Genomic DNA, 16,730 nt, shown 5'->3' on the forward strand with positions numbered 1-16,730 from the left:
AGAACTTTTAGGGTCTACATTATTTTTATTCTCCTCAGTCCTTCTATGTATCAGTCATCTGCCCGGAGGGTACCACTTATCAACGGTGGTCACTATGCCATAGCGGAAGCATGCTATATCCGCTCCACTATCATAACAACGTACCCGTCCTGGATCCGTCTGGTTTTCACGGCCAATATTTCCCATCGAGTGTTTCCTCTGCGGTCTCTCGATAACATTCACTTCTCCAGCATCTCGTATGTGACTAATTCCCTTAATTCATTGTCTTTTGCAAACAAAAAGACTCTGCAAAAACCCTGGAGGAAACGCTGCCTGATTACTTCCATCTCCCCTACTTGTACCCTGGAATTTTTGTGCCAATGTTTCTGATGTTCGTCAGTCTCGTTGTCGTGTGCTACCTTATTAGGAGGATCTCTGTCCTGCACGATTATTTGGTTGTTCAGACGAGGCGACAGGATGCAAATAATCGTGCCAGCTGATAGATACTTATACATGTGTCCTTATATTTATCTTTTGCGAGATTTCTTATGATTCATGTCACACACGATGTGTTTTACCTCTCACTATTTATATTATGACTACACATATGTTCTTACATAGCCAGTGTTTTAATGTAATTGTATCATAAGCATTCTGCTTAACATGATTCCACTATGTATAATAATGGTAGCTAGACTGCCAGTTAGATTTTTGTAAATCGCGAGGTCGCGATCACTGGTTGGTGACCGAGCAGTGTTATAGAAGGATATCAATGTATTATTATTATTATTATTATTATTATTATTATTATTATTATTATTATTATTATTATTATTATTATTATTATCATTTAGTATCACCACGAAATAGGCATACAATTGTCAATGGAAAAAACCCACGACAGATAGATCACGCCACCTTATAGGAATGTCGTTCGTCAGTGTTTACCGTCTCAGTTTGTATACAAAGCATTTCATCAAGCGTGGAGGTCACCTTGACATACGTGACCAATTGTAACTTCATTATTTTCCAATCTGTAACTCGTGACTCCTTCACGAGAGTCCGACTGACACACACCGCAGTCTCTCTCTCGCTCAGACGCTCCTGTACATATAGGCTAAGAATATACTCGCCTTAAGGAAGCTGAAGTCTTAATCAACGCCTTTAAACGCCCCCGGTACACCGTTACAGGCTGACTTTGTTTATGTATATAAGAAGTAAAAAAAGTACGACAGGGAAATGCTGTGCTAAATTTTAGGCAAATCAAGCAGACTGCCCTTGCCATCAAATCAACTGAACAGGGCCTCAAGATGTTTAGCCTCCGCATCCCTCACCACCAAATCCAAAGGGAGGAATTCATCCCCATCACAACCTGCATGCGCTGTTATAAGATTGAACAACACCTCACAAAGGACTGCCCTCAACCCAAAACCTTCGCTATATGCTACGAATGTAGGGTGGAAGGACACCGCTTCACGACCTGCTCTGCCCAAGCGAAATGTGTAAACTGTTGGGAGGGACACCGCACCCTCGCCTACAAATGCCTTGAACGACGCAGGGCGGTGGTAACGGCGAAAGAGGCCAAGAAGACAAGGCAGCCCCAAACCTACAGCGGGGCCACCACATCAGCCTCTCCGGTGCCGATTCCCTCCCTCCCTGCCATTCAAGTTGACACCATAACATCGATCTTCACGTCCATGGCCCATGCACACTTCCAAAACAGCATTAACCCAGGGAGCTTCGAGACTGAACTCAACAAGGTCCTCATTGCCAATAAGCTCCCTGCCATAAAGATCCCGGAGGTTCCTGACCCCTCCCAATTCCTCCCATCCATTCTTCTGCCAGCACCTGCCTCTACCTCCATCACTACCACGCCTCAGCCCCTCTCCCCTGTGAGCGCAGCCTCAGCCAGAGAAGAGCAGGTGTTGCGAGATGAAGCCTCGGTTTCCGACGCAGAGCAAGCAACCACCCTGGCCTCTACTCCCTCTGCTCCTGCCTCCCCAGCCAGTGACGCCACAACCACATCTCAGTCCACCAGCCCCTCCCCCTCCTCCACTCACCTTGTCTCCCCTGCACCCCAAGTATCCAACATTGAGCACCGCAGACGCGATGCCACATTCACCTCTCTAACCCCTTCTCACTCAGAGCAAGTAGTTAATTCCTCTCCCTCTCCCCTTCCCTCTCCCCCTCCTTCCTCCCGCCGCACTGACCCTGTTCCCCACAAAATAAACAAAGCACACAACACCCGTAACAACAGACAAAAATGGAACATATAAGAGTCATACAGCATAACGTCCTCAATTGGAACAGACACAAATTCGACCTGATCAATGTCTATAGGGACCTGGATCCTCATATCATCCTTCTAATTGGCCACGGCGTTCCCGATGGCGACAGTCTAAATTCTAAAGATTCACGGCTTCTCCGTACACAGGAAAAACTATTCAAACTCTCACACAGACGGCACTGCGATCACCATCTAGATGACTTCATTTCTAACGCTCTCGCTGTGGAGATCACCACTCTCACGGGCAAGGTCCACCTTCTACCAGCCCCCCTCCAGGAACTTCATTCCAATTCAAGATTTCACCCGTATCTTCAGGAGACAGATCCCTGTGTACATGGTATCCGATCCCAACGCCAACCACCCGAAACTAGGCTACACGCATACCAACACCAAAGGAAGACAAATACAACACCTGATTAATCAACGAACCATTCACACATAGGCCCACACTTCCCCACATACATAGCTCACAACACAGCAACACCGGATATCATCCTCACAAACAACAACACTTATCACAATATCAGCATTACTCAAGACCCCATGAGCATGAGCGACCACATCCCTGTCATCCTTACCATCTCTTCTACTCCCATCCAAATCCCCACACGCCCCAGTCCCAACTTCAACCAGGCCAACTGGGATCAAATTCACACAGAAATCGCTGAAAAACTCAGGGACTCTCCCGTCAACTCGCAGCTTCGATTGACTTCATCGACACGTATCTTCAAGAATGGTACAACACAGTTGTGACCGCAGTTAAAAACAACATTCCAACAACACGCCACACAACTCTAACACACTCTCACTTGAGTCACACGACACGCACCCTAATAGCACAACACAAAGCCATACAGCATGAGGCCAACGCCAATGGCTGGACTTATCCTCTCTATAGACGCCACAAACAGCTCCAACTCACGCTACAACAACACCTGCAGAGCGACAGCCGCGCCCACTGGGGCGAGGTCATTGCGGAGACAGCCTCACTATGCCATGACCCAGCCACCTTCTGGCGTAAGACAAAACAACTCATGGGAACCGACGCGACGAACCCCACAGCCTCTTCTCCCCCACACGCGACAAAGTGTACGACAACAACGAGAAGGAGACGCTACACAGAAATCACTGCGAAGACGTTTTCAGTGACGCGGACGAAGACTGGGACGACGAAGAGACAGAGCCTGAAGTACGCGACTTTCTCGCCAATAACCTCCATAGATTTTCCCCACACGTCAATGCAGACCCCAGCAGGGCCGGTCTTACATCCACCCGTTTTCGTTCGCTGGCCAGCGAACGAAAGCCTTCCGCGCGCGATCGGGTCTTACAGTCACTCTCGACGGCTGCTTGTCGGTCGCTTGCGAAAAAAAATTCGCCGTTGTTGAGGTAACGAAAACGAGATTTGTATCCTATAAATTCAAAGTAAATGAGTAAATCTGCAATGATATGACATACCTAGCATGCAGAAAGCATATATAAGGCAAATAATTATTTAAAACACCTTTATGTTTGTTGAACAAGCGTTTCATTGGGCAGCGTATCGTACACCGCCAGCACAACAGAGTCTCGTCTCAGCCAACGCAATGGATATTTTCGGCAAGTATATTTAGTGTTTTATTATCTATCGACATTTCTTTTTGAAAAAGTTGTGTGTAGTTGTCTTCGCGGCTCATGTGGGTATGCTGACAGGCTGAACAAACCATTGCATATACCTGTGGGTTTAGTAGCACTCAGTCAACATAAATTACTGTATGAAATATTAAGAATATTTAAGACAGCCACCCAAAAAGCATCCAGGTTATAATTGAGCTATTCATAATAGCTGGTCCCAGGGAGGGGGGGGAGAAAAAACACAGAACTATAGAATTACACCCATCACGGGTGTTACATGAAGACATAAGAACATAAGAACACAGGAGTCTGCAGGAGGCCAGTAGGCCTGTACGAGGCAGCTCCTTTGACCCTCAGCTCCCGTGTATCTATCCCCACCGAACATCGCTGTCCATGAATTTGTCTAATCTATTTTTGTAAGTGAGAATTGTATTGGCACTCACCACGTGACTCCTAAGCCTATTCCACTCATCCACCACCCTGTTAGTACACCAATTTTTTGCCTATGTCCCTGTTGAATCTGAATTTATCCAGTTTAAATCCATTACTTCATGTCCTACCTGGTTCTCTTTCCAACAAAGCGTTATGAAGGTCTCGCTTATTAAAGCCCTTCATACATTTATAAACCTCGACCATGTCTCCACGCACCCTTCGCCTTTCTAGAGAATGCAAGTTTAAGTGTTTGAGTCTTTCCTCGTACGGCAAGTTTCTCAACCCCTGAATCATCTTAGTCATCCTCCTCTGCACCGATTCTAACATTTTGATATCCATTCTATAGTAAGGTGACCAGAGCTGAACCGCGTAGTCAAGATGAGGTTTAACTAATGCTAAATATAGTTTGAGGAAGACTTCGGCGCTTCTGTTGCTTACGCTCCTTGAAATAAATCCCAGTACCCTATTTGCTCGATTTCTAGTTTGAAAGCATTGTGCCCTTGGACGGAGATCAGAGCTCACTAAAACCCCTAAATCTCTCTCGCACCCAGACCTGCTTATGAGAGTGTTATTTAAGCAATAGTTATGGGAGGGATTGTTCCTACCTTCACTCATAATACTGCACTTCCCTACATTGAACCCCATTTGACATTTATCCGCCCAGTCATACAGTCTGTTTACTTCATCCTGGAGAATACTGGCGTCCTCATCCGACTCAATTACTCTACCGATCTTGGTATCATCTGCAAATTTACTGACATCACTACTAATTCCTGTATCTAAGTCATTGATATAAATAATAAAGAAAAGTAGACCTAATACCGAACTTTGTGGGACCCCACTCGTAACACATCCCCAGTCAGATCTTTTGCACTCTTTGCTTCCTATTGCTAAGCCACGCCGTGACCAAGTTCAAAACTTAACCCTCTACTCCGTGAGCCTGTAATTTAAGCAACAGTCGTAGGTGTGGAACTTTGTCAAACGCTTAACTAGAATCAAGATATATTACATCATAATTTTCATCTCTGTCTACCACCTCAAATACTTTTCTGTAGAAGCACAAGAGATTGGTGAGGCATGACCTACCTTTCGTGAACCCATGCTGCGAGTCGTGAATTAAGCTATGTTTCTCTGTTTGCTTCCGAATGTTACTGGCTCTTATGGACTCCGGCATCTTGCCTATAACCGATGTTAAGCTAATTGGGCGATAGTTTGAAGCAGGTGACCTGTCCCCCTTTTAGAAAATCGGCGTCACATTAGCTACTTTCCATAGGCTCGGCACATAGCCAGTATATACCGACATCTTGAAGATGTCGGTTAGTGGGTCACTGAGCACATCACTAAATTCCTTTAATACCCTCGGAAATATCCCGCCAGGACCTGGCAACTTCTTCTTCTTAAGCGTATCTATCTCATCCTGAACTACTTGCCTGGTAATGATTATATCCCTCAATTTATCGCCATCACCGCTCTCGTACACCTGAACCCTTTCCGGAATAGTCGCTCGATCCTCTTGCGTGAAAACTGAAAGGAAGTAGTCGTTCAGCAATGTGCTCATATTTTCGTAATTTTCTACTAGCTCCCCTGGGTATGTTTTCAGCGGTCCAATTTTCTCCCGTGTTTTTGTTTAATACATCCGAAAGAAGCCCTTAGGATTACTTTTCGCCTCATTTGCGACTTTGATCTCATAGTTCCTTTTTGCTATCCTGGTGTTTTTCTTAACTAATCTAGATAGTTCGACGTACCGGCCCCTGATATGTGTTTCACCATTCTTTATTTTCTGATTAATTCCCTTCTTTAATCCTATCTCGTGTTTTAGTCCACGAGTCATCCACTTAGGGTTATTGTTTTCTTTTCTAAGTGTTCGCTGTGGTATATGCTGTCCTTGCCCCTCTACTGTTACTCTAACTAAATTATTGTAAGACATTTCTACCTGGTTCTCCTGTCTCTCCAACCCACAGTTCTGGCCCTCATGAATCCCTAAATTATCCCAGTTTACCCCTTCAAGATGTCTTCGAACCCCCTCGTAATTTGCTCTTCTAAAATCAGGCACTAACACTGGGTTTGGTTCGCGGGTTACCGCCCAGCCTAAGCTAATACGAACCGTTCTGATACTTCTGATATATTTTTATGTTCTTATCAGTACGACTGTTTGTGTTATGAATAACTAGATAAGCGGTGATAAGCTACTGTGTTACAATGAAAGGTACCGTAACTATTTTAGCTCTAATAGATTATTAGTTAAAGAGTATTAGGTTACTAATTATTAGGTTTGCTTAGTTCTGTGGAATCATATATAATTTTCAGTCTATTAAGTCACTATAGTTTATTGTAGCAGCAATAGCTTAATATTATCCTGAGCAGTGATGGGTTATTATCCTAATGTTGAGCTGCAGCCTTAAGATAGTGTCATTTGCCCTGACAGCTACTTCACAGCATGTATTCACAGCAGTAAGATGATTTTTCTCACTTATTTAAAATACTGACTACAGTATTCATTTTTGAGTAATTTATGAGAATGGCAGTTAAGGAGATTGTTTTAATATATGTATTTTCTTGAAATAGCTGTGTTGTTATTCTGTAAATATTTCGCTCCCTTGTTCTCGTCGTTGTTTTCTGGTGCGATAATTATTTCCATACGATAAAGCATCATAGTTTACCAAAAACATGAAGTCAGTGCCTGTGAAATAGACCACTCAGGTCAGGCCAAAATCTTCTGGTAAGTCATGTAGGATTGTGCAGGTTAGGTTCGGCTTGGCCCCCTTCCTATCAGTTTTAAAAAGTTAAAGATGGGGGCAAACGCTAACTGCAATAGCATTAAAATTTGTTCTTCCATTCATCACTCTGTCCCTCAGTCACTGTTATATTGTACTTCTGTTTAAATTTTCCAGCTTGTCTCTTTCTCAGTTCTCTTGCTTTCTGCACACCCAACATTTATTTATTTTTATCCTAATTTCAACATGACAGCATTTTTTTTATATCAATACTTTATATACATATACATATGTATCTCCCACAGGATGTGGAATTCTTCTGAATCTTAAGATTCTCGTCACAGTGAAATACCTGGTCACAAGCAATTTCCTCTTCACCATAGCTGACTGCATATATATATAAATTGTCGTTATCAGGCAGCAGGGCTATTGGAGATGTCAACTGATATACCTGATACCCTTTCTACATATAATTTCTCTATCAGAGGAAGCACACCATGTGTCCGAAAAACTTTATGATGTTGCTGGTATGGCAGGAGCTATGGAGTTAGACTACACCTAGGATCAGTCCGCTCATTCTCAGTAGTGATGTTCAGGCTGACGGATGAGGTCAGGCAGCAGTCTCCGTGGACCATGGTATTTGTGGATAACACAGTGGTATGTAGTGAAGGCAGGGAAGAAACTGAAAATGACATAGAGAGGTAGAGGTATGCACTGTAGAAGAGGGATGAAAATCACCAGGAGCAAGACTGAGTACATGTGAGTGAGCCTCTGGAGATGTAAATAATGGTACAGTGAGGTTTCAATGAGTGCAGTTGGCAAAGGTGAAAATCTTCAAATACTAAGGCTTAACAGCCCAAAGCAATGGAACGTGTGCTACAGAAGAGAAGAAAAGAGTACCGTACAGGCCAGATGGAATGGAGGGAGAATGGTGACAGGATCATCCACTATTTGTGCTCCAGGACAAAGCCCTGCGTCTGTCCTGTGGTGACTGTGTCCATTCATAGCATCAAAAAGAAGTCAAGCAACAGATATCATAAAAGACCTTTTGCTGTAAGAAAATCTTTACATGGTAATACGTTTACTTGTATTTTTAACATAGAAAGATAAATTATTAGACTGTGTAATCCTTTTTCATCGCACGTACTAAGGCTAACTAGAACTATATTATCAATAAAATAGTAATATGAAATAACGATAAATTCCTTACCTCTGCCCCATGCTAAATAAATAAAGGTAGAGTTGGGGGCATATGCTATAGCTGCATGTGGCCTCATTGCTCATCTCCATCTTATTGGCCCTAGAGCTGGTTGTTGGCAAGAACTACTTACTCTGGGACATGGCTAGTGTGACAGGAGTTATCAGTTTCCTTCCCCAGGTTTTCCCAAATATCCATTTCTTTGAGTGAAGAAACAATTCCCACTACTTTTTTTCTTACTATTTTCAGATTAATAATACTCAAAACCATTATAATTTGAAGAAAATATACAAACAAGTAGTTCAAATGAAGTAATAAAGGTAAGGTAAAGTTGGGGGCATACGCTGTAGCAGCGCGTGGCCTCGGTGCTCATCTCCGTAGCATTAGCCCCTGAGCCTGTGGTGGGAGGGAGCCCATTACCGCGGGACACAGGGCCAGTGTGACATCCGGGTTACCACAGTTTACCTTCCCCAGGTTTCCCCAGGTACCCATTTATCTACCAGCCAGAGAGGGAGGATGAACAGCTGGGTGAGTTGCACACCGACTGCCCGGGCTGGGATTCAAACCCGGGCCCGCGGAGTAGAAGACAGGCACGCTGACCACTAGACCACGGAGGAGTATAAAGTATAAAGTAATAACGAAAACTAACTAATCTAAGCAAACCCAACATACCCCTGCCAGCACTGTCAGTGCACTGGACAGTCTGGGCGGTGGCTGCAGTGGTTAGATTTGGTTATGTTACGGCTGCTTAGGTTAGTCAATACTTATAATGTAAACCTTCATAATATGGTTAAAGAGCATTTATTTTTGCCCTTTGCCCACAGCTTGGAAGAGTATTTTGAAGTGGCAGAGCTAAACTATTTACCAAAGACTTTGTAAATAGTCTTCCGAGGGCGTTTTATCCAGTATTCCCCCTTTTTTATCACACTGAAAAGGAGAATGAACAGCTGGGAGGGTGGCACGTCAAAAATGGCCAGTACATTATTAATAAGAACATAAGAACATAAGAACGCCGGAGTCTACAAGAGGCCGGTAGGCCTGTACGAGGCAGCTCCTTTGACCCTAAGCTCCCGTGTATCTAACCCCACCTAATATCGCTGTCCATGAATTTATCTAGTCTATTTTTGAATGTGACAATTGTATTGGCACTCACCACATGACTGCTAAGCCTATTCCACTCATCCACCACCCTGTTAGTAAACCAATTTTTGCCTATGTCCCTGTTGAATCTGAATTTATCCAGTTTGAATCCGTTACTTCGTGTCCTACCCGGTTCTCTTACCAACAAAACCTTATGAATGTCTCCCTTATTAAAGCCCTTCATCCATTTATAAACCTCGATCATGTCTCCACGCACCCTTCGCCTTTCTAGAGAATGCAAGTTTAACTGTTTGAGTCTTCTCTCGTATGGCAAGTTTCTCAACCCCTGAATCATCTTAGTCATTCTCCTCTGCACCGATTCTAACATTTTGATATCCATTCTATAGTAAGGTGACCAGAACTGAACCGCATAGTCAAGATGAGGTCTAACTAATGCTAAATATAGTTTGAGGAAGACTTCGGGGCTTCTGTTGCTTACGCCTACGCTTAAAGAAACACTGATGCATTGGTTAGCAGGTTCAGCAGCACATCCGTGTGTCCGTGTATGAATCTCAGCTTGATCAGTCGACACGCAGCTCACCCAGCTATTCGTGCACCCTTTTGGGCTGACTAACTAATGGGTATCTAGAAAAACTTTGAGAAGATAAGCTGTGGGTAGCAGAAATGTCACACTGGCCCTGTCATTATTATTATTATTACCTATCACAGACTCAAGCTTTGAGGTATGCCCACAACTCTACCTGGAGACGAGGTAATCCTGAAAACATGATTTATCTCGAGAAAAACAACTGTGGCCGCTGCACAGTTCATGGTACGCGCCGATAAATCACGTGACTTTGTTTACGTTTTAGCACTCACGCCTCCCAACCTCGGCCGACCAGTTATACCAACACTGCCGACGATTTAGGTTCGGTGCGGGTCTCGTTGGGGAGCGTAAATCTTTGATTGTAAGACGGGCGCCTTGCTCTCGTACACCAGCCAACGAACCTAGTGCGCGTTTTCGTTTTACCGCTCCCGAAAGGACTGAAAGACCGGCCCTAAATTCTGACAAGTTCCTCACTTTTGAAATTACATCCGAACACATCCTTTCCATATTCAAAGGCATGAAAAAGACATGACCAGGACAAAGTGGTATAAATAAAATCATCATAAAACACTTTCCACTTGAAGCCATTGCATACTTAAACAAAGACTCTCAAAGCCTCCCTTTCAGCAGGCTACTTCCCGACAAGTTCAAGAAGGCCACGTTGAAACTGATACCAAAAGTTCGTAAAAACCCTCACTACCCCGCTAACTACAGGGAGGTCAATTCAGATGGCTCAACTCTCAACATCCCGGGAGAGTGACTCCCTTAACTCCTATGAGTCGAGATGGCGAATACAAACCAACACCAACAAATTCACTGTCATGAGACTCGGCTCCCTATACCAATGAACAACTGATTACTGCAAATGACACACACCACACGCAACAAACGGGCAAAATCCTGGATCTCCACATCTCCACAAATGGTTACTATAAACATGTCCGGAATAGAGTCCAGTTTGCCAGTACGTCAAAACTATACAGATTTAAGCTGATGCCCATGCACAAACATAAAAACCCACCTTGTAAAAACATTTATCCTGCCTATCCTTGATTACCCTCCCATTCCCACACACACATTCAGTAACACTCAACTCAGCATACACCACTTTAACACCCTCACTGACAACGCGAACAACATACTCAGGTAGGGGAGACCGGGGCAAGTTTGCTACAGGGGTTGGTAAGTTGGCACACTTGAAATAATTTCACTATTTACTGCTCGACGGCAGCGATACACACACCAAGTGATCGCCACAGTGATCCCCAGTTACTAACAAACTGCCATCCTGAGGAGTCGCAGGAGTTGGCTGCTGTGGGGCAAAGTTTGATTTTGATGCTGGAAAGTAAGTTTTCTTTTGATTATATTATTTGCTATAACATGTCTCTGTTTATTGGGGGGTACTTTTCAATTCACCCATATTCTAACTTAGGGTATAAGGTCTGTCTACCCTCAATACCGATCACACTAGGTTTCTCAGTATATACTAAAATCGTTGTTCATGACTAATTTCTTGAATGGGGCAAGTTGGCTCAATGAAAACGGGGCACGTTGGCTCAGTGTCAACTTGCCTCACATTAAGCTATACATGAACTGGTTGCGGCATGCACACACTCACATAGCCTACAGTGCGAGGCTGCTTTTGACAGATAGATTGATAAGCAAATTGGCTACAATTAATGATTTATTTGCACTTTAAAATGATAAATGGTCAGTCTTTTGTTATGATGCTGTGGTATCGGTATTTTCTTGACTGAAAATGTATGTTTTGTGTTACTTTGGGACAGAATGGTCTTTAAATTACGCAGTACAGATAATCTGTATATAAATTTACGGTCGTACGCTTCTAATTTGCTTTTAATATATGATGTGCCAACTTACCCCATAGTGTGTGCCAACTTACCCCGTATGCGGGGTAAGTTGGTACATGTTAATTATTTTTTTTCTAAAGAATGCTGTACCTTTGTTTGGAGAGAAAACATTGTTTTTATTGCATGGAATGTAAGAGGAATGTTTGTAGTTTTGACTGAAACTATCAAATTAACAAAATCCTCTATTGTTTTGCTTCCATCAGCGAAAATGTAAAAAGTGTGCCGACTTGCTCCGGTCTAACCTACTACCACAGAGACCTCCCAAGCAGCCTTGCAGCAATAAACTCCATGCCTGCACCGCTACTCCACTGAATCTGAACTACCCCAAGGAAGCAACTCCCGAATCACTGCATCCACACTCGGCTAGCGAGCTACACGTAAACACCACAACTACACTTTACGCCCAAAAACACAAATGTAAACACAATCGTAACTCTGCCGAAATTAAACGTGTAACAACCTGTTGTGAACATAACGTAGACTAAGTGCCAAACAATGTATCAACCAAACTCCAACTTCATGAACTGAGTGTAAGCCTAAAAGTGTCATAAAATGCCCCAGATAGCTGGACTTCCCGCCTTCTCTTCTCCCTCCTACTCCTTCTTTACTTCTCTCTTTACCTTCCTCACCCACCCTCTTCTAATTCTTCCCCCTCTTCTCTCTGTCTAAAAAAAAGCCACCTCAGTTCCTCTCAAAAAGCGAAAGCGAAACTAGTCGGGAATGAACTCATCTTAAACACACCCGTGCTTCCTCCCTCCTCCTGCACTCAACTTGTCGAAGATGTCCTTACAATAATAACAATAATAATAATAATAATAATAATAATAATAATAATAATAATAATAATAATAATAATAATAATAATAATAATAATAATAATAATAATAATAATAATAATAATAATAATAATAATAATAATAATAATAATAATAATAATAATAATAATAATAATAATAATAATAATAAAAATAATAATAATCAAAATGATAATAATAATAATAATGATATATTGATGAAAACTATGACAAGAAAACACTACTAATAATAATGTAAACACTAATAATAATAATAATAATAATAATAATAATAATAATAATAATAATAATAATAATAATAATAATAATAATAATAATAATAATAATAATAATAATAATAATCTCAACGGTTGTGACGATGTGGATAACCATATCATGACTAGCAGTAATAACAATACAAATATTAACATGCATAGCGTAGATTTTGATGATAATATTAAAAATTATTCTACTTTTATTTTTCTATCAACAATCATATCAATCATATACGTCGATGCTTTTTTGTTATTTTTCATTTTAATTATTATCATTATTATTATTATTATTATTATTATTATTATTATTATTATTATTATTATTATTATTATTATTATTATTATTATTATTATTATTATTATTATTATTATTATTATTATTATTATTATTATTATTATTTTCATCATCATAAGTACTGCAATCATCACCAGTAATCATGTTGTTTATCTTGCTGTCTATTGTAGCTATGTTAACATTCCTTACCTTCTTGTTCAAGCGGTCTATCAGCCATTCCCTGAAGCCAAGCAGTTTCCTCACGTCCTCTGGCCGCAGCGTGTCGTCACCTGCTGCAGCGTTCACCCCGGCACTGGACGTGACCTGCAACGACAGGCGCCACTGACTTTACCACCAATTGAGACTGGCAGCCAGGCTCTTCATGAGGAGAGAGAGAGAGAGAGAGAGAGAGAGAGAGAGAGAGGTACACTGATAGACAGATGGTAGAGACAGACAGATCGATAGCGAGGTAGATGCTAACAGCATGCCAAAACCCACCTCAGGATTCAGGCTGTGGGCGGCGTCCCCGTGCACCGCGCCGCTCCTCCTCGTCAGCCACCTCGCTGCTAAGTCTTTACCCTGCCTCTTAGCCAAGTCCAGCGGCGTGAGGTCATCATCGGCCCCCGTACTGGGCGCCGCATACTTATCCAGCAGGTACCTGACCACGTTCAGACGCCCTGCCTTAACAGCCCAATGCAGGGGTGTCAGGCCATCGCCGTCCATTGCGTAAAGAGGCCAGCCAGCCCCCTCCAGGGCCTTCAGCACAGCCTCGTGGCCACCAAAGCTGGCGAGGTGCACCGGGGTGTGTCCGTCGGCGGCCTGCAGCAGCTCGGGGGTGGGCGGCGTTACCGGGATGAGGGTAGACACACACTCAGCTTCACCATTTACTGTAGCCCAGTGGAGGGCCGTCCATCCTGTTTGTGGGAAGAGGGAGAGACGGACAGTTTTCAGTGCTCGGCAGTGACCATTACGTTACCAGACAGTGCCCTAGTGCCGCCGTGTGACACACTGCACGGCAGCCACAACGGAGGCTGTTGTGAATACTGCTGATCCTGGATACGGGAGGCAGAGAGGCCTGTTGCTGCGGGAATAACGAGTGTGGCGGGAGGAGAGGAGAGGAGGAGGAGAGAAGGAGGGAGAGGAAGGAAGGGGAGAAGAGAATTTAATGACAGCGGAAGTGAGTGGGAGGAAAGAGTGGAGGGATGGAGGTGAGGGGGATGACGGAGGGAAGGGAGTGTAGGTAGAGTTATGAGAGGTGGGAGGGGAAGGATAAGGGGGAGGCGAGGGATAGGGAGGAGGGGATGGAAGGGAGAATAAGGACTGCAGGGAGAAGAGGGAAGGGAAGGATATGGAGGGGAGTGAGAGGAGATGAGGGAGAGGAAAGAGAAGGAGGGGAAGGAGAGGAAGGAGAAGGAGGGGAGGGAGAGGAAGGAGAAGGAGGGGAGGGAGAGGAAGGATAAAGAAAGGAGGGAGAGGAAGTATATCTAGAGGAGTGAGAGGAGAGGAGTGAAGGGACGGAGGAGTGGAGGAAAGGAACACACAAAAATCATCACCTCAACCACTATACAATAAACACCACCACCACCACCCCTTCTCGCAAAACACACGTACTACAACATACGACATGGTAATATCCAGTAACAAAGCTACACATAACGCAATAATAAACCCTCGACCACCTACCACTTCAGACCATCTTTACATAATCATTACGTTAACAAGCAAAGCCATCACTAACTCAATCCCTCCAACATTTGGTATAAGAAAAGCAAATTGGGAAAAACTAAAAGAGGAAGTGGAACAAGAAATAGAAACGATAGAAATAGAAGATCATATGAACAAAGAAACAATAGGTAACAAAATGGAACAATGGCATAAGGTAATAGAAAAAGGAATGGCCAACAATATACCAATGAAAAGAAAAATCATATCGCAAAAACAAATATCAAGTCCAAGTTTAAGACACCTCCAACACCAGTTCCAACAATTGCATCTACAAGAAGAAGTACAAGGTTGGAATATAGTACAATATAATCGATACAAAACACTAACAACAGAAATACAGAAAGAAAGCAAAAATATTAGAGACAAAAACTACACCCAGTCACTAACAAAACTAACAAAAAGTTATCACGATCCTCAAAAATTTTGGAACCAGGTCAATAAACTTGAAGCAAAGAAAACACCAGTAAAACAACATCTCATCAAAAACAACCGTAAACTAACAGAAGACGAAGAGAAAGAAGAAACGTTCCGGGAAATCTGGGAAAACATATTTAAAACTACTCCCGAGGAAAATGCTCAATATGACAAAGAACAACAAAGAGAAGTCGAAGAATACCTACAAATAAATGAAGAAACACGCAGCACACATAATATATCAAATATAGGCAGACCCCAAGGCACACAGCACACAGACACGCTTATCTCACAAACAGAAATACAAAGCCCAGTAAAATACCTCAAAAATGATACTCCGGGAGAAACTAAAATCAACAAATCAGTACTGAAAAATCTACCAGAAAACGCACTAATAAAGCTTTAATGGCTATTCAACCACACCCTCTCTATGGGATATTTCCTAAGAAATTCAAAATTGCAATCATCTAACCAATACCCAAACCTAACACAGACCACACCAACCCAATAAACCACAGACCAACTTCTTTATTAGAAGTCACTGGCTAAATCATGGAAAAAATCATGAACACGAGACTCAGACAATTTTTAGGAGAAAATAATATATTAAATAAAACTCAGCATGGCTTCAGAAACAAACGAGAAGCAGATACAGCACTCACCACTGTACACGAGACACTAGCACATCACACAGCACAGAAAAAACAATGTTACTTAATGCTAAGAGATGTTTCAAAAGCTTTCGACAAAGCTTGGCATGATGGCCAGCAATATAAAATAGCCCATTTAAATCTCCCAGATACCACCACCAAATTCTTAAACAACATCATCATACACAGACGCGCAAAGATAGAAATCGGGAATTACACGGGTCCCCCCCCTCAAACTAACAGCGGGAGTTCCACAAGGTAGCACAATTTCGCCAACATTATACACCATCTATACAAACGACTTACCACACCAGCGATTGATTGCATTAACCCTATCCGATGCGACGTTTTCAAATTTTCGCGCCTGTAACACCAAGCATCGTACTCATTTATCTGAGCAACGATAATGCTCATGAACACTAAGTACTGGTACCGAATCAATAGTGTAAACCAATAATGAATAAAAAATGAAAAGAAACCAGTGGAAAATATAAAGAATATAAGGTATATATATATATATATATATATATATATATATATATATATATATATATATATATATATATATATATATATATATATATATATATATATATATATATATATATATATATATATATATATATATATATATATATATATATATATATATATATATATATATATATATATATATATATATATATATATATATATATATATATATATATATATATATATATATATATATATATATATATATATATATATATATATATATATATATATATATATATATATATAAACGGAAGTAACTCTGTCGCTTGTCACAGGCTTGGA

The 16,730-nt window shown here is 41.9% G+C and overlaps 1 protein-coding gene across 1 annotated transcript in view; it reads right to left on the reverse strand.

Moving 5' to 3' along the window:
• Window positions 1-7,504: 7,504 nt before the first annotated feature.
• The window catches only part of LOC126990571 (ankyrin-1-like), a 24,815-nt gene continuing 15,589 nt past the window's right edge, over window positions 7,505-16,730 (reverse strand). The window contains exons 3-6 of the mRNA XM_050849182.1: window positions 13,621-14,036; window positions 13,333-13,446; window positions 11,527-11,531; window positions 7,505-7,547 (exon numbers count right to left, since the gene is read on the reverse strand). Coding sequence (XP_050705139.1) covers window positions 7,505-7,547; window positions 11,527-11,531; window positions 13,333-13,446; window positions 13,621-14,036 — 578 coding nt within the window. The remainder of the gene's footprint in view (window positions 7,548-11,526; window positions 11,532-13,332; window positions 13,447-13,620; window positions 14,037-16,730) is intronic.

The sequence above is a fragment of the Eriocheir sinensis genome, unplaced genomic scaffold (assembly GCF_024679095.1).
Source record: "Eriocheir sinensis breed Jianghai 21 unplaced genomic scaffold, ASM2467909v1 Scaffold177, whole genome shotgun sequence".
NCBI lineage: Eukaryota > Metazoa > Arthropoda > Malacostraca > Decapoda > Varunidae > Eriocheir > Eriocheir sinensis.